This window comes from Psammomys obesus, unplaced genomic scaffold, assembly GCF_907164565.1.
Source record: "Psammomys obesus unplaced genomic scaffold, mPsaObe1.curated_primary_1811, whole genome shotgun sequence".
Lineage (NCBI taxonomy): Eukaryota > Metazoa > Chordata > Mammalia > Rodentia > Muridae > Psammomys > Psammomys obesus.
In genome coordinates this window covers 5,553,380-5,571,621 of record NW_026596085.1, presented here as the reverse complement: position 1 = coordinate 5,571,621, position 18,242 = coordinate 5,553,380, and the positions used below count along the sequence as shown (strand labels likewise).

The following is an 18,242-nucleotide window of genomic DNA, read 5'->3' as shown; positions in this document are numbered from 1 at the left end:
GGTGAGGCCTTGTTGGAGTGGGTGAGGCCTTGTTGGAGTGGGTGAGGTCTTGTTGGAGTGCGTGAGACCTTGTTGGAATAGTTTTATTGGAAGAAGTATGGTTTTGTTGGAAGAAGTGTGCCCCTGCTGGTTGATTTTGTGGTTTCGGGTATTCAAGCTATGCTCAGTGTCTCACCGTCTTCCTGTTGCCTGCAGATCTGGATATGGAACTGTTAGCGTTCCTCTCCTTCTCCAGCACCATGTCTGCCTATGTGCTGCCATGCTTCCTGCCATGAGGATGATGCTATAATCCTCTGAACTTTAAGCCAATCCCAACTAATTTTTCTTTAATAAAAGTTGCTATAGTCGTGGTATAGCAATAGCAGCAATAGCAGCCCTAAAACAAAGGCTGGGTGAGCAAAGGGATGCCTCTACTGTCTGATTGGCTTAGGACACTGGTTTTCTCCTGTTCTTAGGAAGATGGTTCTTTGGGCTCTTTGTGTTCTCTGGCTTTCAGATTACAACTGCAGTATTGGCAGCAATCCTAGTCTGAAGCTTTCAAACTGCACTCACTGAGACTTGTCCACTTCCACAGCCTCACCAGGTAAATCCTCACAAAAAATCACACTGCTTCCGTTTATCTGAAAAATCTCAACTGTACAGCATCATTGGACTTTTTTTTTTCTTTTTTCTTAAAAAAAAAGTTATCCTAACATTCCATAGAGAATGCATCATTAGCTATAGCTTTGAAAGCTACCATGTCTGTTAGGCGTCCCTAATTAATCCCATAGGGCTTAGTTCTCTGGACCATTCTTCCCAGCTGTATCAGCAGGCCTCTCATTAGTTCTAGTAAGGACTCTTGGGCTTCATTTGCAATCAAAGCTTTCTGCTCATTCTGTATTTTCCTTCCCGTCCCATAAAGAAATTCTTCAGGGCCCTCACTGTTTATTCTTAGAGGAATCAACTCAGATGCCTCTACATGCCATACTTAATGACATGCTGGTATTGCCTAAATCAGGAATTCATGACTAAGAGAGTTAGCTGTGAGATGGCAAAAGCTGAGAAACAAAGTGGATAAAGAGAGGAGGAAGGAAGGGAAGGGGAGGGAAAAGAGGAGAAAGAAAGAAGAGGAAGGAAGGATGGATGGAAGGAAGAAAGGAAGAAAGAAGAAAGGAAAGAAGAGAGGAAAGGGAAACAAGGAAAGGAGAGAAGAAAAGAATTAAAAGAAAAGATAGGCAAAAGGGAAGTCAGGTGAGTCTAACTCATCATATCTGTTATTCCAAGGAGCTGCTTTACTGTCAGACTACAAAGGTATTATACGTACATAAAAATATCTTCATTAAAAACTATATAGGATTCTGACATAATCTGATTGGCCTGCTCTTTGATCACCTCCCCCCGAGGGGGGAGCAGCCTTACCAGGCCACAAAAGAGGACAATGCAGCCACTTTTGATGAGAACTGATAGACTAAGATCAGAAAGGAGAGGAGAACCTCCCTTATCAGTGGACTTGGGGAGGGGCATGCATGCAGAAAGGGGAGGGAGGGTAGGAATGGGAGGGGAGGAGGGAGGGGCTTATGGGGGGGATACAAAATGAATAAAGTATAATTAATAAAAAATTAAAAAAAACTATATAGGATTCTTGTCCATGAAAAACTGAATTGGGTAAAGAACTAAATAAGTAAATTAAAAGTGGTAAAAGAGAAGCACCATCAGAGTTTGAGGACAGGTACAGGCAGCATGAATTTGGACCCTAAGTTAACTGGTTGCTGCCTGAATAAATGGGCTTGGACAAGTCACTTAGATTTCCAAGCTCTTCAGTTTTCTCAACTACACAAGAGACTACAATAACAGATAAGGTACAGGCATGATTTCCGGAGACAGGGAGGAAAGGCTGTAAGAGCCAGAAGTGGAGACAAAGAAACAGCATGTCTGGACACAGCAGAGAAGCTGTGCGCGTGCTCTCGGGGTGGGTGTGACAGCATGCACAGGACTTGTGAAAGACCAAGACTAGAAAAACATCCACGAGAGGGGAGGTAGGCGCAAAATGCCACCCCAGCTGCGGAGTTATTGGCATTTGGTAGATGCTGGGAGAGGGAGTCATTTTCTTTGAGTGTATGTGGTGCTTGGTAAGTAGATCACAATGATCCATCAGGGCCATACATCTGAGCATAGAGAGTGGCTTGATGCTTCAAAATAGGTATTTTATTATTAATAGTAATTATTACTATATAATTATTATTATTGCCCCCATAGTAGATGTCCCCTTTCACACATACACACCAATAAAACAAAAACGCCCCACAAACATAGCCAAAAAAAAAAAAAAACCTGACATTAGAATGATAAAGACAGAACCCAACATATCCCCAAAATCATTCTACCAATAGCGAGTTACAGACTTTGGGTTTCAGACTATACCAAACTCTTATACACACACAAACACACACACACATAAACACAATTTTTTTTTGAAGAAAGACCTCACAAACTTCAAAATTCATCAATAAATTATTAGCTACTAGTTTTTATAATAATATGTGACATGGTTATTTACATGACTTACTTTTGTACATTTTTTCTTCTCAGTGTATCATCAAAGGCTTGGAGAGCAAAGCCCCAGAGGAGGCTGAAAGAAGTGTAGGAGTCAGGGAACAGTTGCTTCATTATGATTGCTGTGGACATATGTGGCTGTAATTTCTAGGATCTACAGCACTGAAAAGGAAGTTTCTAGAAGAATTATGAAGGAACTCCAACATGACCCTCACAGGGGAAGAGAGAAGATAGCATCAAAGCATCAAGAGGCCCAGACATTTTCAACTGAAAAGGAAAACTCATGCAGCAGAAAACCATTCTAAAAACAAAAGACCCAACTAAATTTTGGACAACTTTTAGACATCATATATGAACTGATAAGAGATGAAATGAAAGGTAAAGTAATGAAAACCATAGTAAGAACTCAAAGGCGACAAGGAATGGGTATAGAGAAATATATCATTTCAAATGTGGTGAAAATACCATTCACAAGAGACTGAGATCCCAACATATTTCAGATATTTTAGTTCTTTTATATCTAAAAGCTGGTCAAGCAGAGAGGTCATAAAAAATCTAATTTTATCCTATTAGCAGTATGTCCCATTGTGTTTTTGTTGTTGTTGTCAACTTGACATTAGCTACAGTTTTCTGGGGAAAGAAACCACAACTAATAAAATGCCTCCATCATACTGATATATAGGCAAGTATGAGGAGTCCTTCATTAATTAGTGATTGGTGTGGGCAGGATCAGCCCACTGGAGGTAGTGTCAGTGGTCCAGAATTGTGTAAATGAACATGCTGAGCATGCTATAGAGAGCAAGGTGTGAGCAGAATTCCTCCATGGTCTCTGCTTCAGTTCTTGACTTCAGGTTACTACCTTGGCTTCCTTCAATGGACTACAAACGAGACAGGAAAACCAAATAAATCATTTCCTTTCTGTGTTGCTTTTGGTCATAATATTTTATTACAACAATAGAAATCACAACTAATGGCCTGTAAACCTCATTTAAAAACAAGAAGGGCCGTATTTAAAAGGACAAAAGTAAAGGGTTGGAAGTAATCTCCCTTAGTCTCCTCTTTTCCCCTTTCTCTTTTCTTGAGACCCATGTCTTTTGTGACAGGCTCTTCAGCTTTACCACCAACGCTACAACAAAATCGGGGATGCTCATGTCTCCAGTGTTGTCTGCCACCTTCAGTGCCAAGGATACCTTTCAGTCTTTCTGGACTTTTTTTGATTTCCCAGAAGTTGATATGACTTGATTGTTTCTGCCAGAAGTTGACATGTTGAAAATTCATTCTCTAAACTCACATGCTAGCAGCTCTAGAGGATGATGGTGTTGAGAAGTCAAGAAAAGTTTCAATAGTGACTTCGTGGGGAGAACAGCGTGAGCACGTTCGCTTTGTATCACCATGTGGCACACTAGGTCATATGATGGTGCATGAGGGAGACCCTCACTACATGTGAGTGGGTATCAGTGCCCTGCTCTAGGTACTTCACATATCCCACAAGTGCAGGTAAATAGACTTACATTGTTTGTAAAGTAGCTAGTCTTGGGTATAGTGCTGTAGCCACAAAAATATACCAAGAAACATTCACCATTTGCTTAGATCCACTTTTCCCTTGGGTTCTATGGCATTCTTCTCTTCTCATTCCTGCTACATTTGATTTATCACATCACTTTCTTTTTAAAAAACAATAAAAATGTTCAAATATTCCTCGAAATTCTCTAAGTAATTCCTTCAATCTGCTTGACTTATTTATATACTTAAGAATCTCATTTTCATAACCAAACTTTGGGCAGAGTGCAGGGAATCTTATGAAAGAAGGGGGAGATAGAACTGGAGAGGACAGGAGCTCCACAAGGAGAGAAACAGAACCAAAAAATCTGGGCACAGGGGTCTTTTTTGAGACTGATTGCTCCAACCAAGGACCATCCATGAAGATAACCTAGAACCCCTACACAGATGTAGCCCATGGCAGCTCAGTCTCCAAGTGGATTCCCTAGTAATGGGAACAGGGACTGTCTCTGACATGAAGTCAGTGGCTGGCTCTTTGATCATCTCCCCAGTGGGAGAGCAGCCTTACCAGGTCACAGAGGAAGACAATGCAGCCAGTCCTGAAAAGACCTGCTAGGCTAGGGTCAGAGGGAAGGAAAAGAGGACCTCCTTTGTCAGTGGACTTGGAGAGGGGCATGGGAGGAGATGAGGGAGGGAGAGTAGGATTGGGACAGAATGAAGGAGGAGGCTATAGCTGGGATACAAAATGAATAAACTGTAATTAATATAAAAATAAAATTAAAAAATAATCTCATTGCACATCCAACCTTAACCATATGCCATACCCATGCACACTTAAACAAATATGCCATGAACAGAACTAACCCCAAACAGCTTTTCTCAACCTCTCCCATAAGTGAGCTACATTAGCATTCATCTATTGCTTGGCTAGAAACCAGAGAATAAACTTCCATGCCTCTCTTCATCATCTGCTCTCACCAGCCAGTCCCAGGACCTGGTAGCTTTAGTTCATGGATGCTCTTCCGTGGATCTACCTCTCCATTGTCATCCTATCCTCGATTGTTTTCCAGTGTACAGTCTTCCTCATGTGCCTCACAGCTGAAGTGACCGACTTAAAACAAACAGGCCCCTTTGTGCTTCAATGAAACTGTCATAGTTGTAATATGAAATATTTCTCACAAGGTCAAATGTTGGAACACCTTGTGAAGGGCCCTGTGTACTACAGGGTACTCTGTCTGGACTCCGAATTAGCCCACACAGACCACACCCAAACACTAATTTCCAAAGACAAACCAAACACAAAGAGATCCTTTACTAAGCAAGGCAAAGAGACAAGGTGACTGAATCTGAATTGGGCAGAAACAGCAACAAATAGCTTTGCAAGTGTTAATTTTAAGAGGGAAAAAATGAGTTGGTAAGTTCTGGTTGGGTATTTTAATTAGCGTCGTGAAAACAATGATTTTTGATTGCTGAACGTTGAGGTTTTGATAGTTGGGTCTTGTGATCAGCCTCAGGAATGAGTCAGGCAAAACAAAGTGGCCAAATAAGGGAATAGACCTTGGTGGTTAGCTTTAGGAATGCAGTCTAAAGGTTTAGCAAGAGGGGAAGCAGAAGGGAAAGGGTGAGATCTTACAGTATCGTGCTCCCCATGCTTGAGCCTGTGTTTGCCATGCCCAGACCTGCTAGAGCCCTTCACTTTGTCCTCAGCAACTGTCCCTCTTTGTGAGACTCTGTAACCTTTGGGATGGGGATCCTAGATACACAAAGCAAGTAGCTTATAGAAAAGAAGCTTAAGGTTCATGAGCTGCTTCTTGTCCAGTCCCTGCTTCCTGATTAGGCAGCTGCCCCACACTCCTGCTGGCCAACACTGACCTCTTGTCACTCAGAGCTTCTTCTCTGTGTAGAGAAAAGTCTTTCTCTCACTTTCAGTTGCTGTTGCCAGGTGTACTGTCACAGTGACAAGGAGAGTGAATGACTACGGGACCTTTGACATCCAAGACTCTGCTACCCATCCTGTCTCTTACAAAGCACCACTCTCTGACTCTCACCAGACCTGTCCTTCCTCTCCTAAAGTGCTTCTTTGACACAGGAGCCTGCCTCTTCCATGGAAGATCCTTTTTTTCCCATACTTCTGAGGTTAGCTGGCCTCACTCCCTTTTTACATTTCAATTTAGACTCCACAAAACAAAATATTCCCTAATCCCAACACTCACCGAAACCTAGTGATCCATTCCTCTTTCAAGGTACCTGCCACATTTCAGTAGAATGTTATTTAATAACAGATTTCCTGTCTTCTTTGCCTGAGAGAGTGTCAGCATGTGTATCCCCACGTATGGGTCCTCACTCAGCACTAACCTTGTACAACAGAGGCATTCAGTACCTGTGTGTGTGGTGTGTAAATCAACTCTAACATTTACTTTTGCTGTAGTAGTGCTGAGCAGGCACAGTGCAGTCAAAATCGATACCTTCCATTATAGAGGCAGCATTAAAACAACCTCCCAGATTTAGGAAAGAAAATGTATGTCACTTACAAACTACCATTCACTTACTTTTAATGTAAAATCTATCTTTTACAGGGCCGAAGCCCTAGAAAAACAGAGGGTGATAAGTATCACGTAGCACTGCTCCGACATTTAAAATATGTATTGCATCTAAAAAGTCAACACAATCGACAAGTTAGCAACAGTGCTAGGCTGAAAATAGAAATCAAAATTGATAAGGATATTGCCACGGTATGCTGGCAAGATAGCTTGTTCAGTAACGTTTTTTGTCAGGACACACAGGTGGAAGGAGAGAACCAACTCTTGCCCACTGCCCTATAACTTCCATGTGTGCACTGGCACATATGAGCATACAAGCATGTGATACACACACAAATGTAGATATAGATGATAGATATATGGATAGATAGATAGATGAATAGATGATAGATAGATAGATAGATAGATAGATAGATAGATAGATAGAGTGTAATTTAAAAAAAGGAGAACATGTCCCAGATACACACACAAATGTAGATATAGATGATAGATATATGGATAGATTGATAGATGAATAGATGATAGATAGATAGATAGATAGATAGATAGATAGATAGATAGATAGAGTGTAATTTAAAGAAAGGAGAACATGTCCCAAGAGGCTGATGATACAGCTCCGTTAGAATGCTTGCTTAGAGTGAAGGAGTCCTTGGTTTGATTCCAAGAACCGAGTAAACCAGATATGGTATCACAAGGTTACACCGGTAATCTCAGGGCTTTGATTGTTAGTGGAATATAATACCCAAGGTCATCCTTGGCTATATAGGTAGCTCAAGGCCAGACTGAGGATACATAAGACTATGCCTGAAAATAACTGCAACACTGTGTGAGTAGCCAGAGGTACAAAAGGATTAGGAACTCTTATATATAAAAATTTCAAGATCTCTCCCACATCCTTCTATCATTTTAAGTCCTGAAGATTATATTTTCAAATGACCAAGAGTAAGGTTACTAATATTTCAATATGATACATTCAAGATGGAAAAAGCAATATTAGATACAAACTTGCAGAGGAACAAATATTTAAGAGACTGAATTGACAACAATTTAAATAGAGTGTCTTTAAATCTCTAGCTTCTTAGTCAGTGCCCATTGTTATAAAACAATAACAGTATTTAAGTGTTGCTTGACCTCCAAATTCTGGCTCCGCTGGAGCTCTTTGTCAGTTCTACACCATTATAAACCATCTGCATATACTGTTGGCTTCGGCTCTGAAAACACACTGTGAGTGTACACCCCTCAGCACCATCTCTGTCTCTTCTGTAACTTAGGCCGTCCCCGTCTTTACCCAAACCTCTATAACAGCCTCCCTGGTTTTCCTGTTAATACACAGCTCATCTTCCATGCTGTCATCAGTTCATTACCTGTCCCATATTAGCACAAGAATATTGACTTGAAACCATAGCCTGAAGTCCTAGCAAACCACCAACATGTGATGGCCCCAGTTTGCTTTCACCATTACATCATCCTTCTCTTTGTTTCTAGAACATTCCAAGTTTGTTTCTACCTAGGACTTTTCTACATACTGTTCCTTCTAGTTGTAATGCAGTTCCAAGTCTTTCCAAGGCTGTTTTCTTATCATCAGGAAACCTGAGGGACAGCCACCTCAAAGGCTGGACATTTCACTTACATGAGTCCCCTGTCATTTCCAGAACACCATCTGTTCCATCTCCTTCCCATGATTTTCTACCACTTGCAATGACCCTCTCCATGGTTCCTAGCTTAATACGTTCTCCAAGCATGCAAACTTCCTGAGCAAGAGAATTTACTCATTTTGCTCACCATTTACTGTCTGGCACACAGAAAAGTACTTGCTAAATACTGAATGCTTGTTAAATACTTATTACATAAATGCATAGTTAACAAAAGAATCAGCTAAAAAAAATGACCAAAAGATCAATATTCAAGAAGACACACATTTGTATCATTATTTACATATGCACATTAATAATACCAGAAGAGCTCATTAAATATGCAGGTACTTACCTATTATAAATACTTATTTTTTGATAAGAAAATTCAACTCTATGTTGAGTAAGAATTAAAACATCATTAAGTAAAAACCAACATCTTACCTAAGGTCTGTTAGACGAGTAATTTTAAATAAATTTGCATTATTAATGGGGGAGGAAAGCCACAAATCCTTCTTTCTGCAGAAATGGAAAGGCCCCTTCAGGGCTGAATAAAAAGCAATGAAACAAAGCCTTGACCCAAAGGCAGCTTTAAAATTGAATGCCAATTCTCCTACAGACAAAATCTACCTAATTCTAAGGGAAACATTACAAGATGGCTTCCCCAGGGTCAGCCAGTACTCATGGGATTAGACGGAGGTTGTGGTCACCACACACCTTCTACATTCAGCGACCTGTGGTGTGAGTTTGAGAGCTGCAGGGGTAAGAATGATCCATCTAAGTCCCCCAAGTACTCAGTGCCACAGATCAGTGTTTCCATTTGTTCTTACAGTCAATGGGAATGGTGAATTCCTCACAGAAGTGTAAATTCCGGTGTCATGGGATCTTTGGGAGTCTACAGGAGCACAGCTGAAACCAAATAAAGTACATGGCCTACTCACTGTATTTGCATTGTCTCTGTGAGATGAGATAACAAACTACCTTGGATATTACTTAATTTTTTCAAATAAGCAAGAAATGACCTTCTGTGTTCCATCTGTTTTCTAAGTATCATAGTGCATGCAGATCACCACCGAGCAGCAAACAAAAATAGCAGTAGACATTTTATCTTCCTGGTAATTTTCTGCCTTTGTTGTACAACAGTGTCTGGAAAAGTCTGACTACAATTCTAACTGCAAGCCACAGTGAGCATGTCAGTATGCGAGCTACCTGAATATTTAATTATGAAAAAGAGAAGGTAATTTCACAGTGGAGACATTGTTCTAACTCGAGAAACAGCCATATTAACTTATTAGCACATAGCTAAAAAAGCTCTAATTTGAAAGATAATTATTTCCAGCTGATTAATATGCTTTAAATTAAACTCACTGCTTTTAATGGGCCTGTCAGCTTGACAACCTGGGAAATTAATAACTTTCACATGCAGGAATCCTGGTGAATTTATACAGCCAAACTACCTGTGATCATCAGGATTACCTTCACAGTAGGCGTTGTCCTCCCGGAGAGCCCTGAAACCATCCCTGCAGCTGCACACGGCCCTGTCGTTCAGGTTCCGGCACACGGAGTTCTCCATGCAGGTGTGCTTCTCAGAACAAAAGTCATAGCCTGTAAGAAGAATGGGTTTTGATGAACAAATCTATGACAAGATGAGCAACTCCATGCTTCTCTTTATCTTTTTTAACTGAAAATATTTTCTCATACAATATATTTTGATCACAGTTCCCTGCCTCCAAATTCCTCCTAGGCCATCCCACCTCTCCATCCATTGAACTCCATGCCTTTTATTCTCTCCCTTGCTCTTTAGAAAATAAACAACAGGCCAAGGAAAAGTGCAAACACACTAGAAGAAAAAAAAGAAAGAAAAAAAGAAGGAAGGAAGGAAGGAAGGAAGGAAGAAAGAAAGAAAGAAAGAAAGAAAGAAAGAAAGAAAGAAAGAAAGAAAGCGAGCAAATTAGGCAGTGTGGCACATGCCTTCAATCCCAGCATTTGGGAGGCAGAGTCAGGTGAATCTTTTGAGTTCGAGACCAGCTTGCTCTACAGAATAAGTGCCAGGGCACCTAGGACTACATAGAGAACCCTTGTTTAAAAACAAAGACAGAAAGAGAGAGTAGTTTCTTTTAATTTTGACACTATGGTCTCTACAGACTTATTAGGATTATTATTTGACAATTTCATGCATATGTGTTATATAATCTGATTACCTAGGTCACCTACCCTCTTTTATCTCTACCATGCCCAGTACCAGTCTCTTTCTTAGATTTATGACTTTTGGGTTGTTTTGTGACCCATTTTGTTTAACCAGGACATCTATGTGTGTGGCCACTGGTGATCACGCAACTGAAAATTCCTCCCCTTCTCTCTGAATCAATTAGGAACAAATAGCTCAACCATGAGAGGAAGGCCCAGTTGGACTCCCTCTTCCATCCGTGCCTGACTGTTGCCAAACCCAGTCTTGTGTAGACCCAGTACGGGCATCCAGAGCTTCTGGGATTTCGTGATTGCAAAAAAAAGTTCTTCATGTTTGTCTGACTCAATTAGTTTCTACTTCAAATGCATTCATACCTTTTTTTTTTTTGTAAATGCTATCCAATCCTTAATTGCCTTATTATAGCTCTCTACATACTTGAAACAAAGATTCTTTGAGTTTAAAATAAATGTTACCTTAAAGGTGCTGACACAATGAGATGGCAACAGATTGTATCAGTATCTTTAACACCCATCAAACCATTGGAGAATGTGTCCAACAATATTTAATGGATGAAAAAGACAGCTTAGTATTTTGCAATTGTTTAAAGAAGGTTCAAAATGAAAATTACACCACTTTATTTAATTCTTTCTGAAGGTGTGCACAGCAAAGTGTAACCACTCAAAAGAAGAAACTTTTTTTTTTATGAATAACAGGATTTTCACAGATTCCAGACTCCTTTTGATAAGAAAGAAAAATGGAACTTTTATAAACAGTGACACCAATTGCATGCTGTTCTTAAGAATTTCTTTCCTCTGTCAGAACCCCTTGTTCAATGAGATCTAAAATGCCGAAATGAGAAGCCTGAGCGCTGGAATCCATCTTAAATGGAATTGTGTGTCACTCAACAAATTTTTAAATTGCCTAATGCATACTTTATCAGTAGAGCTTCAGCCTGACTGGTGATTTATGGTTTCATCCCAACTATAAGAGGACAGGAAAGGCTTAAAATAAATTTGTCTCTATGTAGCCAGAAATGACTTGCATTTGAGAAAATCTAAATGGGCCCTTGTTGTTTGTAATGGTGTTGGTGTCTCCTTTCACCAGATGGTCCACACTCTGCTCACTCACTCTCTGGATTATTTTCAATGCCACTGCAGAGCTGCATTGAATGTAACTCAAACAGGTAATGAAACAATCCTGGTGCAGCTTAATAAACCTTCAGGCAGGTGTGCCCGACACACAGTAAATATTCAGAGGAGCTATGAAAGAGCAAGTGCGTAAGTGAATGCTGTAAAATAATTTTAAGTGTATAAAGACAAAAATAGAGTTACTAATACCTCTTAAATTGCTTGGAAATTTAATTTCTCTTCATAATATAACTTCTCAGGGTTAAAACCAAATATTTGGAAGCAAATTTCTCAAGAGAAAAATTTACACAACTTAAAATAAAAAATTTAAACCTTTTCTTGAGGGTCATTTTCATTCTTTTTATGCAACTAAATTAAGGTCATATTTGTTAAAATGCATTTTAGTGGCTTTTTACAATGACCGAAGGAGAACAATTTCATATAAAATACCTTTCCTATCTATACCAATAGCTCAGCACAGCATCAAAATAAAATTTAAAAGCCTGAAATAAACCTTTAACTTTTAACCTGAATTAAGAAGCAGGTAGAACATGATCATCTCCTTAGATGCTGAAAAGGCATTTGACAAAATCCAACATCCATTCATGTTTAAAATATTGGAGAGATCAGGGATACAAGGCACATACCTGAACATAGTAAAGGCGATATACAGCAAGCCTATAGCCAACATCAAACTCAATGGAGAGAAACTTAAATCATTCCTACTGAAATCAGGGAAAAGGCAAGGCTGTCCACTCTCTCCATATCCTTTCAACATTATTCTTGAAGTTCTAGCTAAAGCAATAAGACAATTGAAGGAGATCAAGTGGATACAACTTGGAAAGGAAGAAGTCAAAGTATCACTACTTGCAGATGATATGATAGTATATCTGAGTGACTCCAAAAACTCTACCAGGGAACTCCTACAGCTGATTAACACCTTCAGCAAAGTGGCTGGATAGAAAATTAACTCAAAAAAATCAGTAGCCTTCCTGTATACAAAGGACAAAAGGGCTGAGAAAGAAATTAGGGAAACAACACCCTTCACAATAGCCACAAAGGACATAAAGTACCTTGGTATGAACCTAACCAAGCAAGTCAAAGACTTGTATGAAAAAAATTTCCAGTCTCTGAAGAAAGAATTAGAAGAAGATATGAGAAGATGGAAAGATCTCCCATGCTCATGGCTTGGCAGGATTAACATAGTAAAAATGGCCATCTTACCAAAAGCAATCTACAGATTTAATGCAATTCCCATCAAATTGCCAACACAATTCTTTACAGACCTTGAAAGAAAAATTCTCACCTTCATATGGAACAACAAGAAACCCAGAATTGCCAAAACAATCCTCTACAGTAAAAGATCTTCTGGAGGTGTCTCCATCCCTGATCTTAAGTCACTAGTTTAGTACTATGGCCCTAAAACCATACACTAACATCTGTGTCAGAGAAACAACCCCAGCATTGCCACAGTGGGCAGAGATCACAGCTAACATAGCCCAGCCTTCCGGTGTCCTTCCACTGTATTTTAGCCTCAAGGTGTCTGTAACCTGCTGTCTCTGTCTTTGCTAGTGTACGTGGAGCTCTGTGCATTCCTGCTAAAAACAAACTTTCCTATGAAATTAAAATTCACTTGTCCATAGTGAGGGAGAAGAGAAAAGGAAGGAACAAGAGGTGACAAGAACAGGTTACATGCTGTGAATAGATGAGGAGAGCAAGCATGCAGTAACTCTGTGGTGAATATTAACTCCCTTAAGAGTGGATATTAGGCGTGGAGTTGTCATATTTGTAGTGGTGAGACCTAGTTATATTTTGGAGAGACCATTAACCCCAACTTTTGACCCAGGTGCTTTCAGAAGAACGGACTTTACTCTGTGCAAGATGAAGACACAGCAATCAATGCATACCGCTGGTCTAAACAAAAGAATTACTTCAATGCCAGCTAATGCAGGCCACTGGAGCTCAGACCTGGAACTTCTACTTATCCCATGAAGCTATTAAACCTTTTCTTCTACCCATGAAACATCACAATATGAATACGAACATAGGCGTGTCAGTGGTTTACCTGACGGTACATCCAGCCCCAAAGCCATGTCCTAGGAGACGGAGACACAGGTACCCAGCAGTGAGTGGGTCTGAAATCTGAGTCAGGTGGCACTGACACCAGTTTCCTATCTGCTTTAGGGGTCCACAGGGTCCATTTTCTGGCTAAGCCAATAGAATCCAGTATCTGTCACATGCTCATTAACAAATACTAATGTAGTTAGGTGTGGTCTGAAAGCTGATAGACTTTCCTAGTATTTTCTAAAGTGTCGATCAAGGTGCAGAACAAGAAAACACCATTCTAATGCCGGTGGCCTTCTTCTAAAGCAACTAGGTTCAATGTGTAAATGCCATTGCTGAGCAATGAAGCTAAAATCAGCGATCACAATAAGAATAGTAATAATAATCATAATAATTTACTAATATACATATAAAGAAAGGTATGGGAGTAACTATTGAATATTGTGGGGAGTAGAAATTACACACAAGTCTAAGAGAACAACATATCACTTCCATGATGCTCTTCTACGTATATTAAGGATGTGTGAGTAGGAAATGGTCCTGTAACAGAAGGTGAGGATGTCAAGGGAGGAGAGAGTGGGAGAAAGGAATGCAGACATAAATCCACATACACTGTGTGTGTCTAAGGATCCCACCTCTGTCTCAGAAGCTCTGGCTTGTGCCTGTTGTCTGCTTCCTTCTTAGGCTCCCAACAGTAAAGAGCTCCTTCCCCAGGTCCTCCTACCTGTTGCTATCAGAGGTGGTCCATGCAGAAAGCACAGGGAACAGGATTGGTCAGTTTGATTTGGTTTCTGAGTCCTTTGGGAACCTCCAGACACAAGGTCAAGACTTTTGGGCCTCCTGTGCCATCTACTATGCAGTGCTGAGCCACACGTTCATTCAGATGTGAACACTGTGTCTTTAACATGAGGCACGCTGTTGGAAGCTGGAGGCCGATTATCTCCCAGATGAATTTGTCATAACAAATGTGAGAGGGTTGACTCAGAGTTAAGACTTGGGAACTGGACTTCCTCTCCCAAAAGTCAAAGCATGCCAGGAGAATTCCTTTACTTGTCCTGAATATATGAAGCCAGACAAGCCTGAAATCTTTCAGGTGCTAAATGGTTCAAGAAGAGCCAGCTCTAGCTGGATGTGTTGATGCATGTCTGTAACCCCAGCTGTGAAGGAGGCTGAGGCAGGAGGAATATAAACTGAAGGTCAGAATGGGCAGTTTAGAGACCCTATTACTAAGAATGGGAGTCAGGAGCTGCCTAGTTTTAGTTTGAGTGCAAGTATTATCTAAGCCAGACTTTCACAGACTAGGACACTTAATTCACCATGAAGGTTTAGAAAGAGTGATGTCATATCAATTAAAGCAGAATATTGAGTGAGGAATCATAAGATGTTCTGTCACTCTATGTAAATGCATTTAAATATGAGTAATTTAAATATGGAACAATTTCCTGTGGTTAATTTTCCATTTCTTCACTTGGTTTTTGAAACTGATTAATGTTCAGAAATGGATGTGAACACAGTGTCTCTTAACACTGGAGGCCTCAGCTAAGCTTCTTACACAATGCTTGCTCCATTTCATTCTAACGACTGTGAGCTCACTTCTCAATCTCTGAGCAAGCAACACTTTGAGCCTTATACTGAATTAGATAGTCACCACTGTCTCTAGAACTTGCTTTTTTAATTTGTAATTAATTTATTTTTATTTATTACAGTTTATTCACTTTATATCCCAGCTGTAGCCCCCTCCTTCAGCCCCTTCCAATCCCATCATCCCTCCCTCACCCCTATCCAAGTCCACTGATGGGCGAGGTCCTACCCCCCCTTCCCTCTTATCCTAGCCTATCAGGTCTCATCAGGACTGGCTGTATTGTCTTCCTCTGGGGCCTGGTAAGGCTACTTCCCCCTCAGGGGAAGGTGATCAAAGAGCTGGGCACTGAGTTCATGTCAGAGGCAGTCCCTGTTCCCATTACTAGGATACTGAGTCTTTGGGCTACATTTGTGCAGGGGTTCTAGGTTACCTCCATGCATGGTCCTTGGTTGGAGTATCAGACTCAGAAAAGACCCCTGTGCCCAGATTTTTTGGTTCTGTTGCTCACCTTGGCAGCTCCTATCACCTCCAGGTTTTTCTATCTCCCCTCTCTAGGCCTCAACAACAACATCTATTTTTAATGGAGTAACTTAAAAGGAAACAAAATGGTTTGTGTTTTCCAAAATGTATATTTACTTTTCCCTTTTTAAGCTCTATTTTGCATCAGTATGAAGAGTGCTATCTCTGCATGGGCTCACATTGTAAATGGCATGGTAACTCAGTTCTAAATACATCATTGGGAACATCAGCTCCAGTCCAGATATCACACCAGTGTTACAGTACAGAAAGGAATACCAAGATTCCATCCTTCCCTGCAGTCCCCCGTCTGTAGCAGGTGGTGGACGCACATGGATAACCTCTGGCTAACACAAGACAGGGCTCATCCTCTAAGTGACAAGGATCTTGAAGCTTCTATTTAATGATTGCTTCATTTTAATGGGTGAACCACAAGTTTACAAACCTCTAGTGAAGGGAAGTCGCTGCCTCCTGCGGTAGCCCATCACATTTATGAGTAGTTTTGCTGTTTTCTTGCAATGACCTAAACATCTAGGACCCTGGTACTTACTGGCTCTAGGCTCATCATCTCAGAGGCAACGCAAAGTGCTGCGCAGCCTGCATTCTGTCCTCTCAGTACCCGAGAGCCCAGTGCATGATTAGGAATAGACCCAAGACAAACTGGCTGTCTGATGCAGCCTGTCTGTGCATGCAAGTCCTCCAAAGAAACAAACTGAGCAGGAATGGGAACAAACTTATCCATGAGATAACTTTCTCCAGCAACTGTGGGCCAACTCAACACCAGGTTTAGAGGTCAAACCCAAAGACAGGTACGGACAGATAGCAAAAATGCCTGGGAGTATCTCTGTTATAATTCAACAAATGGCTTGGGGCTTTCCACTGTGTAGCAACTTCAAGGAAATGTTATTAATCTTTGAAAATAATTTATCAAATTTTCTCATCCATATCAGTTATATCATCCTCCTACAGTATCTCTCATCCATAAATCTTTTAATGTGTTTTTGTTTCTAATGGCATCTAATAATTGTGCATATTATGGGATGCCTAGTGATATTTCAATAGATGAATACATTACATAATGACTTCAGTAGAATAATTGTTTTATCTATCACCCCAGAAACACTGTATTTCTTTGTGTTAGGAATACTCAAATTCCTTTCCATTAGAGAATTTGAAATACCCAATTAATTGTCAATTATACATCTTACCGAGGCACAGAACATTAGAAGCTATTAATCCTATCCAGCTTTACTCCTGTGTCTGGTACCCATCTTTCTCCATCATCCATTCTTTATGCCTCTCTAGACCCTGAGAACCACTACATTATTCTTTGAGGAGATTTACTTTTTAACTTCCACAGGCGAGTTTAAGTGTGTAGCATGTGTCTTTCAGTCTCTGGTTTGGGTCATTACATGGGAGTGATATTACTTTACCAAAGTCTTACCTTTGCAAACTTTGCAACAGCTGTGAGACAAGGCAATCTGATGAGACTCTGGACAATCCAAAGGTGGGCAGCCAATGTTCTCAATAAGCTTCATGGTCTGATCCTGTTGGATAACAGAAAAGAGGTGCAAAGAGCTGAATAGTGAGGACTTGATGGGGAAGAGACAGTCAGAATCCTCTTCCCAGGCCATTGGATCACCACCACATGGCACTAGATTACATTTGGAAAGCCTTCACAGGGAGCCAGCCACCCTGGGAGTCAGAGCTCAACACACTGTACTTACGCCAACAACAACCAGACACCTCAGGAACCCTGGAAATGTGTGTCAGTTTCCAACAGATTTGTGAACACAGTGACAAGATTAGCAAAGGCAGACCATGGATCATGGAAACAGGACACTGCATTCAGCAAACACACAACAAGCCAACAAATGAAGCTGGAACCTTTGTATGAGGTTGTTTCAAAGTTTTGTTATAAAGGGCCTCTTTGGGTGTCATGGTAGACATCTGTTATTTGGGACGCAGAGGGAAGCTGAGTTCTGTGAGGTCAAGATCAGCCTGGTCTAAATAGCAAGATCCAAGGCAGTGTGGGCTAGAGATGAGACCTTTGTGTGTGTGTGTGTGTGTGTGTGTGTGTGTGTGTGAGAGAGAGAGAGAGAGAGAGAGAGAGAGAGAGAGAGAAAGTGAGAGACAGAGAGAAGGGCAAAGAAGGAGAGAGTAAGAAGGAGGAGGGAGGGGGAGGAAGGGAGGGACAGAAAGAGGAAGGGATGGAAATAGGGGAACACTGACTCACAGGTAATTTTGGTAAGGAGTACCAATGGTTTTGATCAAAACTACTAGGAAAATGAGGGTCAGATATGTGTTTTGTAGGCCAATGTTTAAGGATATTAATATTTGGCACACAGTTGGAACCCTAAAGTTTAAAATATTAATGTAACATCATTGTCATCGTCATCATCATCATCATTCTCTTCTAGCAACCAAATAAATGAAGTCCTCTCAGGAGATAGCAAAATGGAAACTACTTTTTGGACACCTAGAGTAACCATGCCCCAGAACAAACACTTGGCTCCTTCTGCACTGTTGTTTCTGATCATCAACAAGCATCCTGACAGTGCT

General features: G+C 40.6%; 1 protein-coding gene across 3 annotated transcripts in view; it reads right to left on the bottom strand.

Moving 5' to 3' along the window:
• The window catches only part of Nell2 (neural EGFL like 2), a 298,553-nt gene that overhangs the window by 139,539 nt on the left and 140,772 nt on the right, over positions 1-18,242 (bottom strand). For all 3 annotated transcript variants that reach the window (XM_055627188.1, XM_055627186.1, XM_055627187.1), the window contains exons 12-13: positions 17,125-17,227; positions 9,680-9,808 (exon numbers count right to left, since the gene is read on the bottom strand). In XM_055627188.1, coding sequence (XP_055483163.1) covers positions 9,680-9,808; positions 17,125-17,227 — 232 coding nt within the window. The remainder of the gene's footprint in view (positions 1-9,679; positions 9,809-17,124; positions 17,228-18,242) is intronic.